This window comes from Aedes aegypti, chromosome 2 (assembly GCF_002204515.2).
Source record: "Aedes aegypti strain LVP_AGWG chromosome 2, AaegL5.0 Primary Assembly, whole genome shotgun sequence".
NCBI classification, from domain to species: domain Eukaryota; kingdom Metazoa; phylum Arthropoda; class Insecta; order Diptera; family Culicidae; genus Aedes; species Aedes aegypti.
In genome coordinates, this window is record NC_035108.1 from 282,023,974 (window position 1) to 282,043,919 (window position 19,946).

The 19,946-nt window shown below is 36.8% G+C and overlaps 1 protein-coding gene across 4 annotated transcripts in view; it reads right to left on the bottom strand.

Moving 5' to 3' along the window:
* LOC5565778 (proline-rich extensin-like protein EPR1) overlaps window positions 1-1,183 on the bottom strand; it is a 115,409-nt gene extending 114,226 nt beyond the window's left edge. Inside the window, exon 1 of one of the 4 annotated variants that reach the window (XM_021845197.1) lies at window positions 420-1,183. In XM_021845197.1, the coding sequence (XP_021700889.1) occupies window positions 420-436 (17 nt within the window). In that variant the 5' untranslated portion in view covers window positions 437-1,183. The remainder of the gene's footprint in view (window positions 1-419) is intronic. The other 3 variants (XM_021845198.1, XM_021845207.1, XM_021845206.1) reach the window with 3 other exon arrangements.
* Window positions 1,184-19,946: the final 18,763 nt, after the last annotated feature.

A 19,946-nucleotide genomic window follows, 5' to 3' on the forward strand; every position in this document is an offset into this window, starting at 1 on the left:
CTTGCAAGCATTTGGCACCCATCGAACGGATGAAAGTAAAGGTACAATCAACCTTGGCATTATGCGATTACTATTTTAAGCCATGGTGAGTAGTCGCCCAAGCACTCGCCTTGTAGTGCGCTTTTCAATGGCCTGGCTGTTGTCGATCTAGTGACATTAAACTCTTCCCCATTTCAAGCGATACGGAAGTACGAGATTTAGTTGGCGTTTGTGCTACTAAGTCATTCATGGTGGTTATGTGACCATCTACATTGTAAGTTGTGGGGGATTACATGTTTTCAATAAGAGGGAGTAACAATTTTTCGTTTTAGGTTTTCTTTGATTTTTTTTGATAAAGTTTGATTTGCTACAATTACCGCCGGTATTTTTGTTATTATTTTGTTTGAGTTTTCAGCTTACTAGGCAAAATCTTTTATTACCTTGAAGATTTGTCCATTTTGCGGCGAGACTTTCAATCCTGCGTCCACCACTTCCTGAGTTAGCACAGCTGCTATAATCGCTTCTCGGAGCGCAATTATTTTTCGCTGCTCGGATTAGGAAAACTGCCAATTATAGCACGTTCAGAGGACTGCGAAAATCCGTTCGTTCAAGCACCATCCAATGTAACTGAGCTTTTCAGCTGGTCTACGATTTTTCATAGATTCTTTTTCACTTCGAAAACATTCACAACTTTCATAAATCAGTCGTATTTATAGGGACACACAGCACTGTGCCCTTTTGATCACGCACCTCTTACACTCACGATTTCGAAGGCGTATTTTCACTTTTCCCGGCACGAATCAAATGCTTTTTCTTTTTCTGCTCGAAATCGGCTTGCGCACGTTTCTTGATCACTGATATTTTTTCTTTCCTTTCTTTCTGCTGCACTGAGCCTTGTTAATTCTATTCTACTCGAGCATGTCCATAAAAGGACGAATACCGGTCTAGGAAAAATGAAACCGACAAAACACTCTAGGTTCTATAGTCACAGGATCAAAGTTACGCGTTCCATCGTCCAACTCACACTGAGTAGTACGGCGGAAAATTTTCACGCGAGAAAATCCGTTCCAACAGAATTTTCCTCGACAGGGACGCCCACCCTGTTGCTGCTAGCTGGCCGCCTCGTACACAATCCACCGACAGTTGTCCGTTCACACACGTTGACGACCGCTAGTATGCACATAGACCGAGCTGACCGAAGTTGTTGTTAGCCGTTGTCGTCGTCGTAGCGAAATGTATGTGATCGTTAAGGGAGACGGAGGCAGGCCGAGAATCTTTCCGGTATTACGAAATACAGAGGCGTCGTAAGAACATAAGTGTTCGAACGACAGGTGCTTAGAATCGTCAGATTCTACTTTGAATTCTGTATTTTGAAACTGGCGTTCAGGATCTTTTCGTGATGAAAATTCCCTTGACTTCTCTTGGCGTAGGCCTCTCATAAAAACTGAGACTGCGAGTTCCCTGTAAAGATTGTGTGGGCAATAATGTTGGAAACCAAGTTCCAAATTGGCCATAGTGTTTGCCCAGTGCCCACATGCTCTCGGAAATTGGTTTTGTGCTGATAACAAGGAGTGGATCACTTCTTCAATGCACATCAAATGTGCATCAATTTGCATCAAATGCATTTTTTAAACATTCACATCAACTTAGCCTGGCTCAAATACCATTGTACCGTGCTATAGCAACACGTCATAGTTTGCTGTGAATGTTTTGATATTGTTTACGCCTTTCTTCAACTAACATCAAACTTTATTTATTTCAGATAATCAAGCTACCGTTTTGTCTCAAATTCCGAACAGACTCATATTCCGAACACTCCGTTTTTGTATGGCAACTGGGTTGAAATATTTCGCTGAAATATGTCGTGAAATTACCAGGAAATGGCAGTCAATTGCAATTCAATTTTAACGTCTTCCAATATATTTAATACCTCAGGAGTAGTGATGATTCTCTAGTTCGAGACTACTAGAACTAGCTCAGATAAATTTGTTTGCAAAATTATAATTTGAATACGATTTACTCGTGCTGTTCGGAATTTGAATCAAGGTGTTCGGAATATGAGACAGAATGAACACAGTGTTCGGAATTTGAATCAAATTGTTGTTGCATACTTTTATGTAAAACCAATACTAAACAAGTTTGAATTAACATTTTTATCGACACACCTAACAGCTAACGGTTAGGCTTTGTGAAGAAATTACAATTTTCACAAATATCAGCTAATTTATGCCTATCATATGCATTTGAAGTCACAGTTGACCTTAAGTGTTCGGAATATGAGTCAAAACGGTACTTTAACACCGCAAAATGTATTAAATTTGAAAGCCTAATCGACACCGACCTTTGAGACATCAACCATCTGAATGGTCAAGAACATTGCACAGTGGAGAGAATGGTGGACCTCACGTCCTGTGGGCTAATCAGAGAAATAGCAACCTTCTTCCCTACATTCCTACCTGCATTCTTTAGCTTACCGGCGGAAAAGGAAATCCGCATAGATTCTCAAATTAGGGACAACAAAAAAAAAATGCAAGCCAGTTTAAAATTATTTGTCATTAACATCTTATTTTGGGATCTAGTGGACAGTTGAGGTCCATTCACAAATTTCACATCGCATAAAATGGCAATTTCAAATACCCACCCTCACCCTCGAAACGATTTTTGTATGAATATTATGCAAGTTTTGTATGAGCCGTAACACCAGCAGGGCACCCACTCATCCCCTTTAGCGTTTTGAAATTTGTGAATAAGCCCCTAAGGAAAGGTAAGCTTCAAGTTCAAGGGTTAATATTCTCTTTCTCTACGCCATGTCTTCCTTGTAGAATGAACAACATTTCTTCATCGGAACGTTAAATCTTTGGAATATGGGGATTAGATAAAGGGACATGTTGAAATAACAGATTTTGTCTACAAACTACAAATCTCACTTTAAAATTCGCTTCCGGATAACCCTGTCACTGCACCGTCTAACTAATAGCCCAAATATCGACATATTCGATACTCATATGAGTCCAACGAGTGGTACAAGCCGAGGCCACTAAGACGCACATATTCCTTAGACAACCGAAAGTGAAGTTTTTAGATTTTTCCTTACAGCGAACGGCAAAGGAATTAGTTGAAGCTGGTCTGGAACATCGTTGAAGCGCCCACACAGTTGCCGGTTTGTAGTAAGGTTTTTAAGAGCTCCCTTACTATGGCCAGCATCAGAAAGTAGCAGCATAGGCTATGCGTAAGAGGTGCGCACCGCCCTATATCCGGCAGAACGAAGGATTAGGTCCAGTCACAACATTACTGTTAGTTTTTTTGAGAGCAGCAGATTTTTTTGAGCGTTTTGAAGAATGAGTTTGACATCTTGATTAGGATAGCAAACAAACATTGGAGTTAGCCATGAATTGCAAATTTGCTGAGTGTACATTTCAATGCATTTAAATGCGTGAAATTTATTAAATGCATCAGAAGTGATTCGCCCCTTGGCTGATACCGTATTGATGCTTCGAATCCGGACATCAGCCTGAAATAACCAAAAACAATTTTACTGCGATGAAATCACATTTTTTTCATAAAGTCAATGATCGTTACTTCCCATTACAACATTAACATGTACATTAATTGCGCTTCTTGAATTTAGGCGGTTAAATGAAGTTCGATCGTGCTTAGTACCTCCACTATTGGTACATCTACCCTAAATACAATAGTGTAAGAATTGTATAAAGCAATCAATATATTCTCATGCTAACTCGTGAAGATTGATTGATTTGACTTTATTAACGAGATTTTTAGCCCTGGGCTAGAAGAAAAAGCCTCAGTACTTAAAATGTGCTTAAGAAAAGTAAGAAACATGCGTTATTATTTGGTTCCATTGAATTTAAAATCATAGCACTTTCAGAGCTTTATGTTACATGTCTCCCTTGACAATCAAAACTCTCTTGAGAAGATTCTATACCTTAACCCCGAATTTAATTAACCCGAGTGTCATCACCCTGAACGCACTATTTCGCTGAATGCTATTGCCCCGAATATGTATTTACCTTACATTGTCCCGTGGTAATGGAATTCAAAGTTATGCCATCCTAGAAACTGGAACATGCGAAGATGGTCTTCAGATATAATTTTAAGAAGATATATAAAATATGGTAAAACAGAGTTGTTCATGGATTTTACGTAAATTCTAGTTTTGATTACCGGAAAATCGTAAATTGTTCTGTGGCCCTGTTGATAACCTGTCCTACACAAACTGAAGATTCCCATGTAAATTTTTTATTTATTTTTCGATCGCAGACTTTGCTTGTGAAGTAAAGACTCACAAGCTGCTATGACCCATCACAAACGAAAAAAAAATCTTTGGGAGCTTCACCAAGTTTTCAAAACTGACAGAGACAAATATTTAAAACTAAGCTCTGTAAATGCTACGATTTTGCCTAAAACAAAATAATAACGGATGTTCTAAACTTTGCTTTGTTTTCTTCCATTTTGTATCGCTGCTTGTTGTTGTTTGTTTTTCATTTCATACACTGCTACCTGTAACCGAAAACATAATTCGTGAAGAATTCCTTGACGTATGATTCACTTCGATATACAACATGTAGCAATCAATTGTATTTTAAAATAATCTGAATCGTGAGTACAAGGGTTCACCAAACTAGCCAGAATATTGAGCTACAAGAACTAATTTGGTTACATGATAAAATTAGCTCCATAATGCCTTAAAACATTTGAACCTATGAAAACCATTTGATTGTGAAATACTTTGGCGGCATATAAGTGCAATGTGCTGTTGAAAACATTTGAATATGCTCAAAGGTATAAGAATGCCTACTAATCTATTGAAAATTAGTGTTTTCAATAGTTTCGCCTCCAAAAGGGCGTAACCCCATTTTTTTATCTTCTCATTCAAAACTCCTCCCAGAAGTAATTAATGACTATATAAACCAACTTTGATTCAAATTTTGATGTTATATTTATTCTGATAGTCACGGCCAATGAAAACTCGTTTAAATATCTCAGGTTTCCTTTGAATTAGTGGACTTACACATTCAAAATGGCGTAACTTCCAAACGGGCCCTTCGATTTTTTTTAAATTTTTGCCCAGACATGCAGCTTAGCTATAGAAATCGACTGGTGAGCATATATTTGATGGAGATTTTTTTTCTGATAATAACGGTCAGGGGAGCACCGTGTTCTCATGTTGTGAGAACTTCTTGGTTGTAAAGCTCCTTTTAGTGAGTTGTGTTACGAGTATCGAAAAGTATTACAAGTATTGAAAGTGATAGTGAAAGAAAATAGATTATTAAGTGAATTGGCATATGGAGGTATTTTGGGTGGTGTGATTGTTATTTGGCTGGATTTTGGCAGGCGTACGAGATCGGGAAGAAACAGACAGCACATAATACCTACAATTCAATCCGGTGAGTTTTTTCCCTTACGAAATGAGCCATATTACTCTTACTTACTTAGCATAAAGAAGTTTAATTAGCTCGATATTTATGTTAGCATAAAGAAGCGAAGAAGCACACTACACTTTGCGGCTCATAGAACTGACTTACGCGTTTAGCGAATAGATGTAGTGTAGCATGTGTTTTTTGTTTTAAAGAATGTTCTAAAGATCAGTTGCCCTGTCAGTCCCAAACGCAACATAATTATCAATTTGAGTAATAAACAAATGCAATTTCTTTTGATTGCTGACATTCAAAAGATTAAATTAAATCATTCAAGCAACAAATGCTCTGAGTCCATCGCTGGCTTTTCAGGTGAACCCTTGACCATATATCGCTCCCAACCTCCAACTCCGTAGCACTTATAAGGGTGTCGCCGAGTCAGTGGCCTCTCATTAAGGTGCAAGTGAAAATGGTGCAAATGTGAAAACTGAAAAAGTAGTTTTCTCCTTTTAAACCAACAAATCGAAGAAAATAAAAACACACAGCTCTTTTATTTGCCAAATAAAACAGCTGTGAGTGTATTTTTTTTTTCGATTTGTTGGTTTAAAAGGAGAAAATTGCTTTTTCAGTTTTGACTTTGCACCATTTTCACTTGGGCCTTAAGTAAATGCTACATCAATATTTCATTCCCCTGTCCCAAGTTGCGGTAAAGATGGGCGTGGCCGAAAATAGCAATATTCATGATTTTGGTTTACTCCCCTGCCTTGTTCCTCAAAGCAGTCTAGATGGTGTTATCAAAGGAAACATGAATGTTGCTAGTATCAAATCTACGAAGTATACCGTAACTACGCTATCGCTAACTGATTTGGAAGAAGTGAGAACTTTTATTTAAAAACAATCAAAAATATTAAAGCCTTTGGCGATAATGGAATTTTCTGCATCCTCGTCAAGAAACTTTCAAAAAGTAGCTTATCATTCTTAGATGATATATTTAACAAATGTTTTTAGTTGGCATATTTTCCTGACAAACGGAAAAATGCTAAGATGGACCAATTTTAAAACCAACCAAAAATGCTGCAGAAATTTCTAGCTATCGTCTAAACAGTGTGCTTTTCTCCTTCAGTAAACTTTTTGAAAAGGTCATTTTGAACAGAATGATGGTCCACATCAATGAAAATTCAATTTTTGCCAATGAACAGTTCGGATTCCGACATGGACACTTATCAATTTTTACGTGTAACAAATTTGATTCGTTCCAACAATTCTGAAGGCTATTCTACTAGTCTTGTTCTTCTAGAAATAGAAAAAGCATTTGACAATGTTTGACATGAAGGCTTGGTTGTAAAATTGAAAAAAAAACTTTAATTTTCCAACATACATTGTTAGAATAATTCAAAGTTATCTATAAAATTGTACACTTCAGGTTAATTATCAGAACTCCAAGTCGTAAAGACTTCATGTAAGAGCTGGTGTTCCTCAAGGCAGCATTTTGGGACCTATGTATATTATACAATATTTTCACATCTGACCTACCTGAGTCAACTTAGGAATGTCAAAATTCTTTGTTTGCTGATGACACAGGCCTCTCAAGTAGACATATTGTTACGATGAGAGGGGTCCCAATAAATTGGTATCTAGAGCTCATGCTAGATACAAATTTAACTTTCAAAAATCACATTGTAGGCATTCAAGCAAAATGTCACAAATATGTAAAATGTCTCTATCCCTTTGTTAATAGAAAAAAAACTTTGTCTTAAGAACAAGCTTTTGATCTTCAAACAAATTTTCAGGCCAGCCATGTTGTATGCTGTACCAATATGGACTAGCTGTTGTAATACCAGGAAGAAAGCTCTACAGAGGATTCAAAATAAAATTTTGAAAATGATTCTGAAGCTTCCTCCCTGGTATAGTACTAATGCGATGCATTGAATATCCAATATTGAAACATTGGAACAAATGTCAAATAAAATAATTAATAACTTTTGACAAAAATCGTTGCAATCTTCTATTATCGTTATATATTTAGGTTAAGTTAATTGAAAACTTTTTTTTTTTCTCGATTGTTTTTCGTTTCGCGAGTTTTGCTGGGCAGTGTTTCGGAGGGCCCAAGCAGGACGCTTTGTTTTCGGGACGCCGGGAGATTGTTTTTCGTTCCGCGAGTTTTGCTGGGCAGTGTTTCGGAGGGCCCAAGCAGGACGCTTTGTTTTCGGGACGCCGGGAGATTGTTTTTCGTTTCGCGAGTTTTGCTGGGCAGTGTTTCGTAGGGCCCAAGCAGGACGCTTTGTTTTCGGGACGCCGGGAGATTGTTTTTCGTTTCGCGAGTTTTGCTGGGCAGTGTTTCGTAGGGCCCAAGCAGAGTTCTGTTTGATCCTTCGACCTTGGGCAGTGCGTCAAGAAAGCCCGAACAGTTTTTTTTTTTTTATTCTTTTTGGGTCGCACGCTTATTTTTTTTTTCCTGAGTGCTTTTTTATAGCCGAGCAAACGAGTGAAGCCGAAAGTGAATTGTGGCTGCTCAGTCAAGGATAACGGATCAATTGGTGAGCTCGTTTCATGCTACTATTTCTAATCTATAAAATATGTATGACTGCACATTCAATCGTTACAATGGTGGGATGTAAATATGATTTTTCAACAAACTATGGATGGTTCGTCACTGTGAGTGTCGACACAAACTCTGATTCATGATTTATTTATGTTTAACATTTTTTTTCAGAACACCTCTTATATACCTTTATTTTTGTAATTAAAAAAAACTTTGAATGGTTCGACACTACAAGTGTAGACTTGCGAAAGGTTCACTTTATTCAACAACTTTGGATGGTTCGCCACTGTAAGTGTCGGCATAAGAATAAAAGTGTTCTATGATGTCCCAACCAATCGAGTTTTTTGTTTTTCTTTTCAAATGAGTAAAATATAATAACACATGCTTTCGTCCTGACAGCTGTAGGAATGTTACATTTAGGTATTTGTTCAACAAACTTTGAATGGTTCGTCACCTCAAGTGTCGGCATAATTTCCCTCTACATAGAAATTTTTCATATCAAATGAAAAGATTATATTTACGTATAAGCATGTATATATCTCACAAATCATTGTTTATCATGGTCTAATCACTTATCAAAGTGAATCCTATGACCCAACGATCCTCCCCATTAACAAACATCCCTCCCAGTAACCTTTGTGGAGATGCAGAGGCAAACACGGTCTCCAAAAAGCAAAGGTTACACACTAACATTCCTTCCCCCAATCCCACCTGACTGCAAGGACGTGGCCGGCGCCGTTATTGACCCTGTATAAATAGAGGCACTGAATTATGCACACTGAAGAAGATTATGGCCAATCCCAGCCGAACTTCTAGTTGATTCTTTGTGCATTTTCACTGACTTCGGTCAATCACGGAATAGCAACCATTGATATGTGTAGTCAGTCTAAGCTAAGCTAAGCTAAGCTAAGTTAATTGAAAACTTTTTTTTCTCTTATGAGCAGGTAAAATCAACTCATCTGTAAAAGTTCAAACTGCTATCGCAAATAAAATGTAATATTTTGTTAACCAAATAGTAATAAGAGCTTAATTTTGATACACCAAATTAAGATGATAGTGTTGTCTAACACAGAACACCTAGATATAAGAAATGAATGTAATGTTTGGAATGATACTAATAAAGAATTAAAAAAAAAAACAACTTCTGGTATGTGGATGGAGAGATTCGGCGACGAACAAAGCATTGTTGCGTGAAAATGTTCATAAAGTGTTATCTGTTTACAATTTATGATTAGGCAATTCAGAGTTTGATTTACGATGGCGATGAAGATTGTTTCATGCCAAGGGGACTAAGATCCTTGCTACAGATTTGATCAGTTAATGTCGTATTGATCCAACAACCGAAAACCTCGCACACCACGCCAATTTCGTGTACGTAGGCTAGTAGCGTTTGCGGAATCAGTGCTCGGAACAGTTGGCATTGATCCTATTTTAAACGCTAAACACACAGAGATTTCGTCCGTCGAGGCACGACAGCCAAGCGGCGGACAGCCAAAGGAATTATTTTTGGGAAAATTCAAATCTCTGACTGTCCAAACATCAGCTCATGTGGAGAAGAGAGCGCCGACGAGCCAACGAAAGTGAGATCAATCGTTGTGGTGCGGTAGAGGATCGTCGCTGAGCGGGCGGTTCAAAATGCTTCTTGCGAACTTTGTCAGTTCTGATTTTTTATATGAAAATCCATAATATATTTTTTAGGTATTACAATCTCTAAACTAATCATCAGTTTGGTGTTTGTAGCGTGAAATATTTTGCCTCTTATGCAGGACTATTTCATACCTCATACACAAGGTAAGTATTAGAAATTATTATATTATATTTCAAAAATGGCCATACCGAGGAAATAAACATGTGGATAGCATGTAGTCAAAACCGCATATAAATCGGTTGAATTGTGAACTTTCACAACAATTTGATAAAAAAAAAATAAAAAAAAACATTAGTATGTTTCAAAGATATTTTATATTAGACAAGCATTGCTCTATTGAGTAGTTCTTCTTTCTTCTAATACACTATAGGGATCGGACCATGATTTTTACATTTTTATCAATCCCACAGTACCGGACAGCACCTAGCATCGGTCTGTCCGGTACTGTGGGATATTTCTCTAATTTCTTATTCTGAAAAAGATCACGTGCTACAAAAATGTATGAAAACAAAAAAATAATTTAAAAAAATATTAAAAAAAATTCTGCACAGCTGTTTTTTTTTTCACTTGCGCTTTTAAAATTTAATAAGAGGTTGCATTTTGCTACTAGCTTCCCTCTATCTTGCACTAACAAATGCGTGCATATTCCTCTGGCCAGTAGCTCTAAGCCCCAACGACTTAGAGGTGGAGCGGTAGTAGCTAAACGGAGCGAGGTCATGCGCAAAGGCGTCTCTGTCGTCGTTCTCACCGTCGTCGTCGTCGCCGTCGAAGTGTTTCTCTTCCTGTTCGCTACACGGTGAGCGAGGTGGACACGATTTTCCGACGGATGGGAGACAATTTTCTGACGAACTCGAAAGAATCGTGGGTGACGGCGGCTACAAGATCGAGAAAGCACGCGCGCGCGTTCGACGGTGATCGCATTACGTAGCGATCGATGATCTTGCGCATACACCCTGACCACGAATTGTGCCACGGTGTGTTGTAGCAAGAAAGTACGTTTTTTTGAATTGCAGAATTTTCTAAATATGCAACAATGAAAAGATTAAATTTTTATTTTTTTTAATTGACAGTTATTCAACTTAATGGTTATACACAATTACAGACAATTGACAATTGAATTTTGAAGTAGCGTTGTGCCTCCCTGAAGATTACTACATTATTTTATTTTTTATTCAATTGGCAATGAGTTTTTGAGCGAGTTTTAATATAAAGAATGAATTTGATGGCATCTGATATATTTTCCAGTTACCTAAAAGCACCTTAAAAGTATTATTTATTTGAAAAAACCTGTTAATTATTTTTCTAGTCATTATATGGCCTTGATGCACAGAGTAAGGAAAAAGCACCGGTTTTGGCCAGCCTAAGAGAAAACGTCAATAAAAATTAAATGGGAAGCCCTATTTATACTAGAAATATGTCAAATGCAAGCTTTCAATCCATATTATATGTGTAAAATATCAAAACTGAGCCAAAACCATTTTTTGGCTTTGAAAATCCCGTTGGTCAATATTGGCCAACGGAACCAGTTTCGGCCATAGATTTAACTTCGGTTCCTAAATTGGCCAATTGCATTGATTTCTCATGAGAGTGGCCAAATTAGGAGTGCCCTGGCCAAATTAGGTGCATGGGAGTTAAAATTACCCTAAATAAAAATAATAATAGCAAATAAAAATAGCAACGTACATTCGAATGTCGGATCCCCGAACGTCAGTACCCGATTATAATATCCAGATTACCCGAATAATCCATTTTCCCCAGAAGTTTTTGGCACTCATTATTGTCATAACTCTCAGGTCATAACTATTGAAATTTCAAGGTGGTCAGCATGCCGATATGCAACCTTCCTTATTTGATTGGCGATTCTTTCGAGTGTTTTTCAGCATTTCTGGCAATATTTGTTTAATTGAGAATGATTGATATCCCCTTCTTTTGATTGCTCATTAATATTTTTAGGTCACCACCCTATTGCTAAGACTATTCTCACACATTTTCAAGCTGCATCACTTTCCGGGGAAACGGGCGTTCGGGGAAATAACATTTAGGGAAAACTAGCACAATTTGTCCAACATACCCATTTGATATATTCTGTTACTCCATTAATTAACATTTAAAAATATTCCTGCTTCTATAGACCCACCGTGACAAACATTGTTGAAATCCATCATCACTTGCGCTCACGGGGCGCTGTTTATTTACTCGGAACCGCATAAGGTGAATCCCGATAATGGATTGATTTTCGGGAGAAAATATCACTCGAGCTCATGTGCGCTGTGACACAAATCGGTAAGTGTGTCATTACTAGCAAGAAGCATAGCGCCCAGGGTTCGATCGCAGGTCAGCTGGCCAGAGGCTGACCTTCAAAATACGATGGTCTTTCCTGTATGACCGTTACCGAGACAAAAAAACACCATCTGAAAGTTTTCCTCTTGTTTCCTTGAAGAAAAGCCGAAATAGTAGTGATATACGCGACTCGCAAGCCGTGTGTGGGAGTTTCTCAGCACAGCCGGATAAAAAGTGTGATTTATTTGTGTTCTATCGCGTTGCTTCCTTTATTTTGGAGGTATTTTTCTTCATGCTTGCGCTAATTCGCGAATTTTAAGGCATAGGATTTTCGGTACCGACAGTCGTTTTCCACTCTCTCCCTTTGCCGCATTAACAAGACTTTGGTTTGCGTATTTTGTCGTCGCTTACGAAACTCACAGCGCGTTCTGCGTTTTCCACCACAGATCTATAGAGAGAAAATTGTCGATGATTCGTCCTCGGACGAGTCTGATCGTGCGTTCAGGTCAATGGCCTAATTGGGGTTCCTTCTTTTTTCCGACTGTTAGATCTCAACCGTTAATTGGAATTTACGATTCCTTGCAACATATTTCAGCTGAAAATTCTAGTGTATGTATGTCACTAGTGCATTGCTGACGTTGAGATGAAAGCGGTCGGTGATACTGCGAGTTTGGGATCGTTAATTTGACTAAACATTACAGTGGAATATTTGCATACTTTTTATTTCTTGAGGAATACCTGTCCTTATTCTGAAATCTATTTTCAATATTTATTTAGAAGGGGAACTTTTTTGTCTCAAGCAAAATACAGTTATTTACCTCATTAAGGGTTGCTGAATCCATTTCCGTTTTCAAAAATATCATAGTCTAGTGCAGGGTTTCTCATCCGGTGGTCCGTGGACCCCTAGGGGGCCGTGACGACTTCTCAGGGGGTCCGCGAAGCCCTTGTAAATGTGTAATTTTTCTTGATTGATAAACAAATGCATATAATCTCTACATTCTTTGTTTTGTATAGAGCATTAGTAGCGGTGTTAAGATTTTTCATATCTCAAGTATTAAAAATGGGCTTGTTCAATTGTTATGCACACAACGATTGATCCATACTTACAATGTTGTTCTGCCACTAAGAGGTTACCAGCCAAAGAGAATTTTTTATTAAGTTTGATAACGAACCTAATATTGTTGCTAGAGCTATCCATAGGATACCTCCAGAAAATTTCTTGAAAGTTTCTTAGCAAACTATTGAGGAAATTGAAGAAATTTAAAATTCTTCTGGCATATTTTTAGTGAAATTTTGGATTTACATCTGACGTGGTGATTCTTTAAAGATTTCGGTAAATATATTTGATCTGACAAGACTTTTGAAGAATTCCTGGCCAAAATTCAACGACCTTCAGTTGGGTTATAAAAAGCTTATTGCAAGTTCATGGAATTATTTCAAACAGCTTGCATGGAGGACACCAAGCCATTCATTAGGAAGTTTCTTGAAGATTATGATTGGTAAGCATGAAAATACCCAAAGAAATCTTTCAAATTTGATGAAAATTTTTTGGATTTCGAACTTCTTTGTACTCTTGTGAATATTTTAACAAGCCAGCATGAAAATTTATTGGAAGCATTTTAACTACCTGAGTTTCTGTTGATTTTGGCAAGATACTTCTTAGAAAATTATTGTTGCACTCTTAGGAAGTATTTTTTGTAAATTCATAGTAAATTTAGTGGACTCAAAATGATTTCAGCATAAGTATGCATTATCTGTTTGTACACACTGCATCTCTCTTAAGTAGGTGCTCACTTAATCACACCTTCCTATTCTTCAGTTTTTTCCAGTTGATGTGTCAATCTTGTGTGAGAGTCAGGGGTTAGTCTCAAATCGCTGACTAAAGTAATGGAAAGGGGCAACTTTCATACATCAGTCTAAAAATGTATACAACTTACGAATTAATTACAGACGTGACTTTTGGATGTGTCCGCCAAGGTTAATAATGAGATCTTTGGAAGGCAATATATGGCAACATATCATTTAAAATCATTCACTGGAAAGTGTAAATCAGTGTTTCCCAAAGTGGGCGAATTTGACCCCCTGGGGGCGATTTTTAGACCTTTCATATTTGAGAAAAGCAGTTTCAAATATGTTAACAGTACATTGTGTGATTCATCGTCAGCATTTAGTGGCCCGTAATTTAGGTGTAAGGCTTAATTGTTCATTATAATTCGTTATAACAGCTGTTAACAGAATCAAAAGTAATGCACTTAGCAGCAGACTTTTCGCGAAACTTTGTCAAGAAAACGATGAAACCTTCAGCCGGTTATTGCTACACACAGAAGTTCGAAGGCTGTCCAGAGGGAATTGTTTGATGCGCTTTTTTGATCTTTTCGACTCAGTTATTGAATTTTTGAACGATATAGATCAAGCATTGAAAAAAAAAATCCCGTACAGATATAGCGTATCTCACGGATGAGTTTAACAAATTCAACGAAATGAATTTAACGTTACAGAGTAATGATCTGAAATTGATTACAACAAAATCAACTATTTCAAATTTTTTGGGAAAGTTGAAATGTTATGAACAAAATTGGGGTTGGAGAGAATTTTGTCAGTATCCTGCTTTGTTGAAAATCAATCAAACGACTCAATTTAATCACAGTTGTATTCAAACTTTCTGTGATCATCTTAATCTGTTACGTCAAAATTTCAAACAACGCTTTACAGATATGCTCTAATTAGAAATACCAAACTGAATCATTGATCCTTTCGAAGCATTTGAAGGTAATGAAATCAGTCTTCAAGAGGAATCGATAGAATTAAGCTCCAATGAAAAACTTAAGCCTAAGTATCCAGCTTTTTCGCTAGCTTGCTATAAACTTTGAATCACCCCCTTCTGACATTTCTTGCCTGCACTGGGTCGCAATAAGCTTTGCGATTGCTTGGTATGGAGAAAATTGAAAACATATTTTATATTTGCTTAATGTATACTAATGGTTCTTTTCTTTTAGGTTTGTCGAACACTTATGAGCTAACAATGGCGCTGAAAAAAATGTTACTGAAATTGATAAACGCGGCCGTGACGATTCCCGACAACATTTTTTTTCGAACTCTTGCGCTCGAAATGTTAAGTTGATTCGTTCACTGAGACGTATTATGACCCCGGAAAAATGATAGTGCGTTGCGCATTCAACAACTGCGATTAGAAGATCGGGAGTGCGAATAAAAGTGCGGGATTACGTTGGATCGATTTAGTATCTTCATCGTACTTACGGTACTTATGGAATCACTCTGGTCAAAATGGCTGTTCTCAGGCGTAGCATAATGCACACTATGTGGGGAAAATCAATGCGAATGAATGAGGAAGGGCTGAACGACCATTGAAGGAAAAATATCTCGGCAGAGGCTGTTTTGTTTGGGCCGTTCCAAATATTTTAGCCAGTAATGGAGCGCAAATTAATATACATATATCAAATAAGACAACATTGTTATTGAATTCATTCTGGTTCCTACTGATCCTTTCCATTTATAGATATATTGTAGGATATTTCTCGGAATGCATGCAAGATACCCTACTTCGGGAGTAGAGCGCATTTGAACGCATCCAGATGCAAATCGAATGCACAACTTCCGAAATTAGGTATCTCGCACAGGAGCTGAGATTCGGCGAGGAACCATTTCTAACTTTCAACCGCGCGGACAATAAGGAGACCCTTTAGTGCCTGGTTCCTGAAATGGTTGCTGAAAAATTGATTAACCTTTAATTTAATTAATTTTCAATAAGTACAAGAAATTAGAACTCCAAAACAAATAAAGTGAAAATTATTGACAGTTCGATCAACATTAAGAAGGCATTGCCTACTACGATCATGGTATAAAATGTGTATTCAAGAAATGTCATAATCGATTCACCCCTCACAGTTTTATAGCCTTTTATGCTGGATAAAATGGGATACCATAGTTTTTGGAAGCTGGAAAAAAAATCGAAACTTGTATCCTGAACTCTGGCAAAAGGCTCAAAAATTCGTCTTACTTGAATGAGCGAGGATTCAGTGTGGTAACGGACCTTATTACTAAAAAGCGAAACCGACTAGGTATCGTGGAGAGAGGTGACCTGCGTTTACTACTCACTACCATAGAACCTGATGTAATGAAGCTAATTAAAGATCATAAAATTCACCCCTCCCATTAAAATAAAAAATATATATGTTTGTTCAAAATTCAAATCGACAAAAATAATGATTTTTGTTTCGCTTTTATCCGAGAATGAAAACCCCAACATAGGGGGGTGAAAAAAAAATTAGCCTCTCAAAGGGGTCGATAGTAGAATGAAGTTTGGGAAACACTGGTGTAAATGGTGCACATATCCGACATGGGCAGTGTTTTCAGAAGCTTGTGAAAATCTTCAAAATTTGAAAGTTTTTCGTAATTTTACAATTTTGAATAAAATGACTTAATCCAGTATGTAATATATTTATGGTTGTTGAGTATGCATTTGAATTCTACAGTCAATTGTACTGTGTAATATCTGATATTCATTTTTGCTGTTAAGTTGCGTCGTACATTGTTTTTCTCACGTATAAAAATGTTTTGCAACACTTGTGAAATTATACACCTTTTGAGTGTTATGAAATTGTAATGGTAGTGCTTCGTGAAGCCCAAGCAGGACAGTTCGGTTTTGCGTCGTCCGATAGATTTTGCTCACGGTTTCGCGTGTGTTTTCGTCGCTGAAGATTTGAAGATTTTTTTTTCCTGTTTTGGAGCGTCTTACTGGGTAGTGCTTCGTGAAGCCCTAGCAGGACGGTTTTGCGTCGTCCGAAGAATTATTATTATTTTTTCTGTTTTGAAACGTTTGGCTGGGTAGGTATTTGGGAAGGCACAAGTAAGACGGTTTGTTTTCGGAACGCCAAGAAGTTTTGCTGTCAGTGTCAGTTTTGTGTTCAGTCGAGAATGGATTACCAACTGGTGAGTTCGTTTCATGCTTGTGATAACACATTTTTTTTCTTGAAAGCGTAACTTTTAAGTAATATTAAAACAAACTTACGACGAACCATACGTTACTATAAGTGTCGGCATTATGCTTTTTTCTTATACAATTTCAATATACATATATTTTTCTCTTTTTGACATTATTAAAAATTATCTTTTGAATTGTTTGACATTGTGAATGTTGACGTATTTTCTAAAACTTCTACCATATCGAGACAAAATGCACAGTAATACTCATATGTAATTTTCAAACAAACTATGTATAGTTCATCACTACAAGTGTAGGCATTATTCCTGTTTCATATAATTTAAAATATATACATGTAATTTTCAGTTTTCGTCATTAATAAAAACATCTTTTGAATTGTTCGACATTATAGATGTTGATGTATTTTTTAAAGCTTCTACAAAAAACTTCTCGAGACAAAAATACAAAACTAGCTTTAAATATAAGTCGTACATTTCCCCCTTGTCCATGGATCGCATCATCGACCAGAGGTGACTCCCAGATCTTTTCCTCCCTCACTAATAAATACCCTTCCCGTGGTGATTGTGGAGATACAGAGGTATTTTCGGTCTCTAAAAGCAACAATCATTACACCCTAACATTCCTTCCCCATCCCAACTGACTGTAAGGACTTGGCCGGCGCCGTTATTGATCAATAATATTAGATCTGCTAAAATTGAACTTCGAGAGTAAGCGAAAACTCCCATCCCTTATTCATTTGGATCGTAGTGCAATTCTTACCAGTTCCGATCAATCACGGAGTAGCAACCATTGACATGTACAGTCAGTCTATGCTATGCTATGTAATATATTTATGGTTGTTATTATTGACAAGTGTATATTGTTTGATGGTAAAACTAATTAACTTTCCGAAAATTAAAAAAAAAATGATATTAAAAATTGAAAAGAATTGCAATATTTAGTTTCCTCAACTAAAAAATACTTAACACTTATCGTTCTCCATAACTCTTGTGAGAATATTACACACACTATGATCGATGCTTTATTTTCAATATTTTGTTTTTTTTTCTGAAGTCGCTTGAATGAATCTCCGAAATTTTTGCCCGATGAAATGCACAAAATTTTGTCTCATTCTTCAGAAAAACTACTTAGTTTATAGTTCTCGACATCCATTATGATTGCAATTAGATAAGATCCCTAGCAAATTGAAAATGGCAACTTCAACAGTCGTGACCGTATCTGACTGATGGAATATTAGATATCCCTGAAGCAATGATTGACCAAAAAAAATGTGTAATGGACAATTTCGAACCGATTACTAAAATAGACATATAATATCCTTGAAGTCAAGCTTAAAATGAGATTTTCTTGCGACCCACCAGAGACTGTTCCACGTTCCTCCCAAGGGTCGCGAGTCACAGTTTGGGAAACTATGCTGTAGGGGAAGAGGGGTAGGCTCAAGCGTTGCGGCTCGTATAAGAAAAATAAAGCTCTCATATAAAAAGCGTTAGGGAGGGGGGAGGTGGGTCATTATCAATGTTATGTAATAAATGGACGCTACCCAATAAAAGTTGAGTGAAAACACAAGTTTCGTTTGTATTTCATCGAATTTGATCAAAATGGGTGTGAATGTGAAAATATTCTCAAAATATATGTAAAATATTGAATTTATCAATTAACCCTTTCTTGAAAACCAGCAAACTTCTGCAAAAAAAAAAAACACGGTTGACAAGACACGAGTCGTTTTACTTAAACAACATTCTCACATAATTTTGGGTAGATCTCTCAAGATTCACATCGAATCTGGGCAAAATTTTCACGAACTGTAGGGCAGGATGTTCACATAAATCTGTAATTATGAGGGGGATTCTAATGAAATTTTTGATAGCATTCTCACAGATTCCCGTACATGATTTTGAAATGAATCTTAGAAGCGCTACTGAAAGTAATTTTCCCAGAATAATAACAGGATTCTCTGAAAATCTATGGCCTTACTGGATTTTTGACAGCACTCTGAGTATGATTCTTAACAATTATCATTTTTCAATTTCTCCAGAAGGAACTTTCTTCACTGACAAGACATTTGTTCGATTTAACGAAAATGTTGAAATTTCTCGTGTAGTCATAAATGGTGTTTTTGAGCGAGATGGATCAACTTGGTCCATCTAGGAAAGCAAAACAAAAATGTTGTTTTCAAGACACATTTCGCATGTTTGGCAACACTGCAACTTAATGCCTCACTAGATGCATTCAAATATATTGTGAAATTAAAAGACTTATTACATGCTCTCTTAGTTTGGAAGGAAGTGGTGGCAAAATGAACAGGGATGGTAAAATGAACATCGTGCCTTTTACTGGGGAGAAAACAAATTTGATCGAATTTTTATTACGCACGGACGATTTAGAACATAAATCGGAGTATTCGGGTTGATACGGAGGTCAATTGAAGTGAAAATGTCAACGAAAACTCAGATTTTAGAAAACCACGTTTGAAAAATAGAACTGATGTAACTTTTAGCTCGGGAAATTTGAGGTTTTTCAGTAAGGTGAATATCGTTATGATATGATGTCAAATCTGATACTTTAAGATTTATTTTTGAATGGGTTACAATCATTAATGGATATATTTTCGGGAATGCAATGAAATTTTTCAAAAATATTTGTTTTGCTCACGTGTTTTGTATGATGTTCATTTTACCACCAACAGCTGTTCATTTTACCCACATAGTGCTGGTAAAATGAACATTTGCATCGTTTTTTGCTAGTGATAAAAATGTGTGAAAATTTAACTATTTCAGTCTGAATTCGTGTCGCTGCTATAGATAACATCCCTTTTTTGATAGAACTATACAAATTCCTCGTTTTTCTATCAGAAACAAGTTGATATCCTTAAGGAGTTCATTTTACCATCCCTTCTCCTATTATTTCTAAAAAGTCAACTAAACGAAGGAAATCTGGCAACACTGTTGTGAATATTTTATTGTCTATTATTTATTTAGTTTTAAACCAGACCAGTTGGCGAATTCCGGCGCGTATTTTCTTCGAACAAAAGACAATTTTTCTTGTTGGTGAGTAATGGAAGAAAATTTCTTCTCATAGAAGAAAATGCTCGCCGGAATTCACCTACAGAATAACTTAACTTAGCATTGAGCAATATTTTTTTCATCGTAATAAAAGATT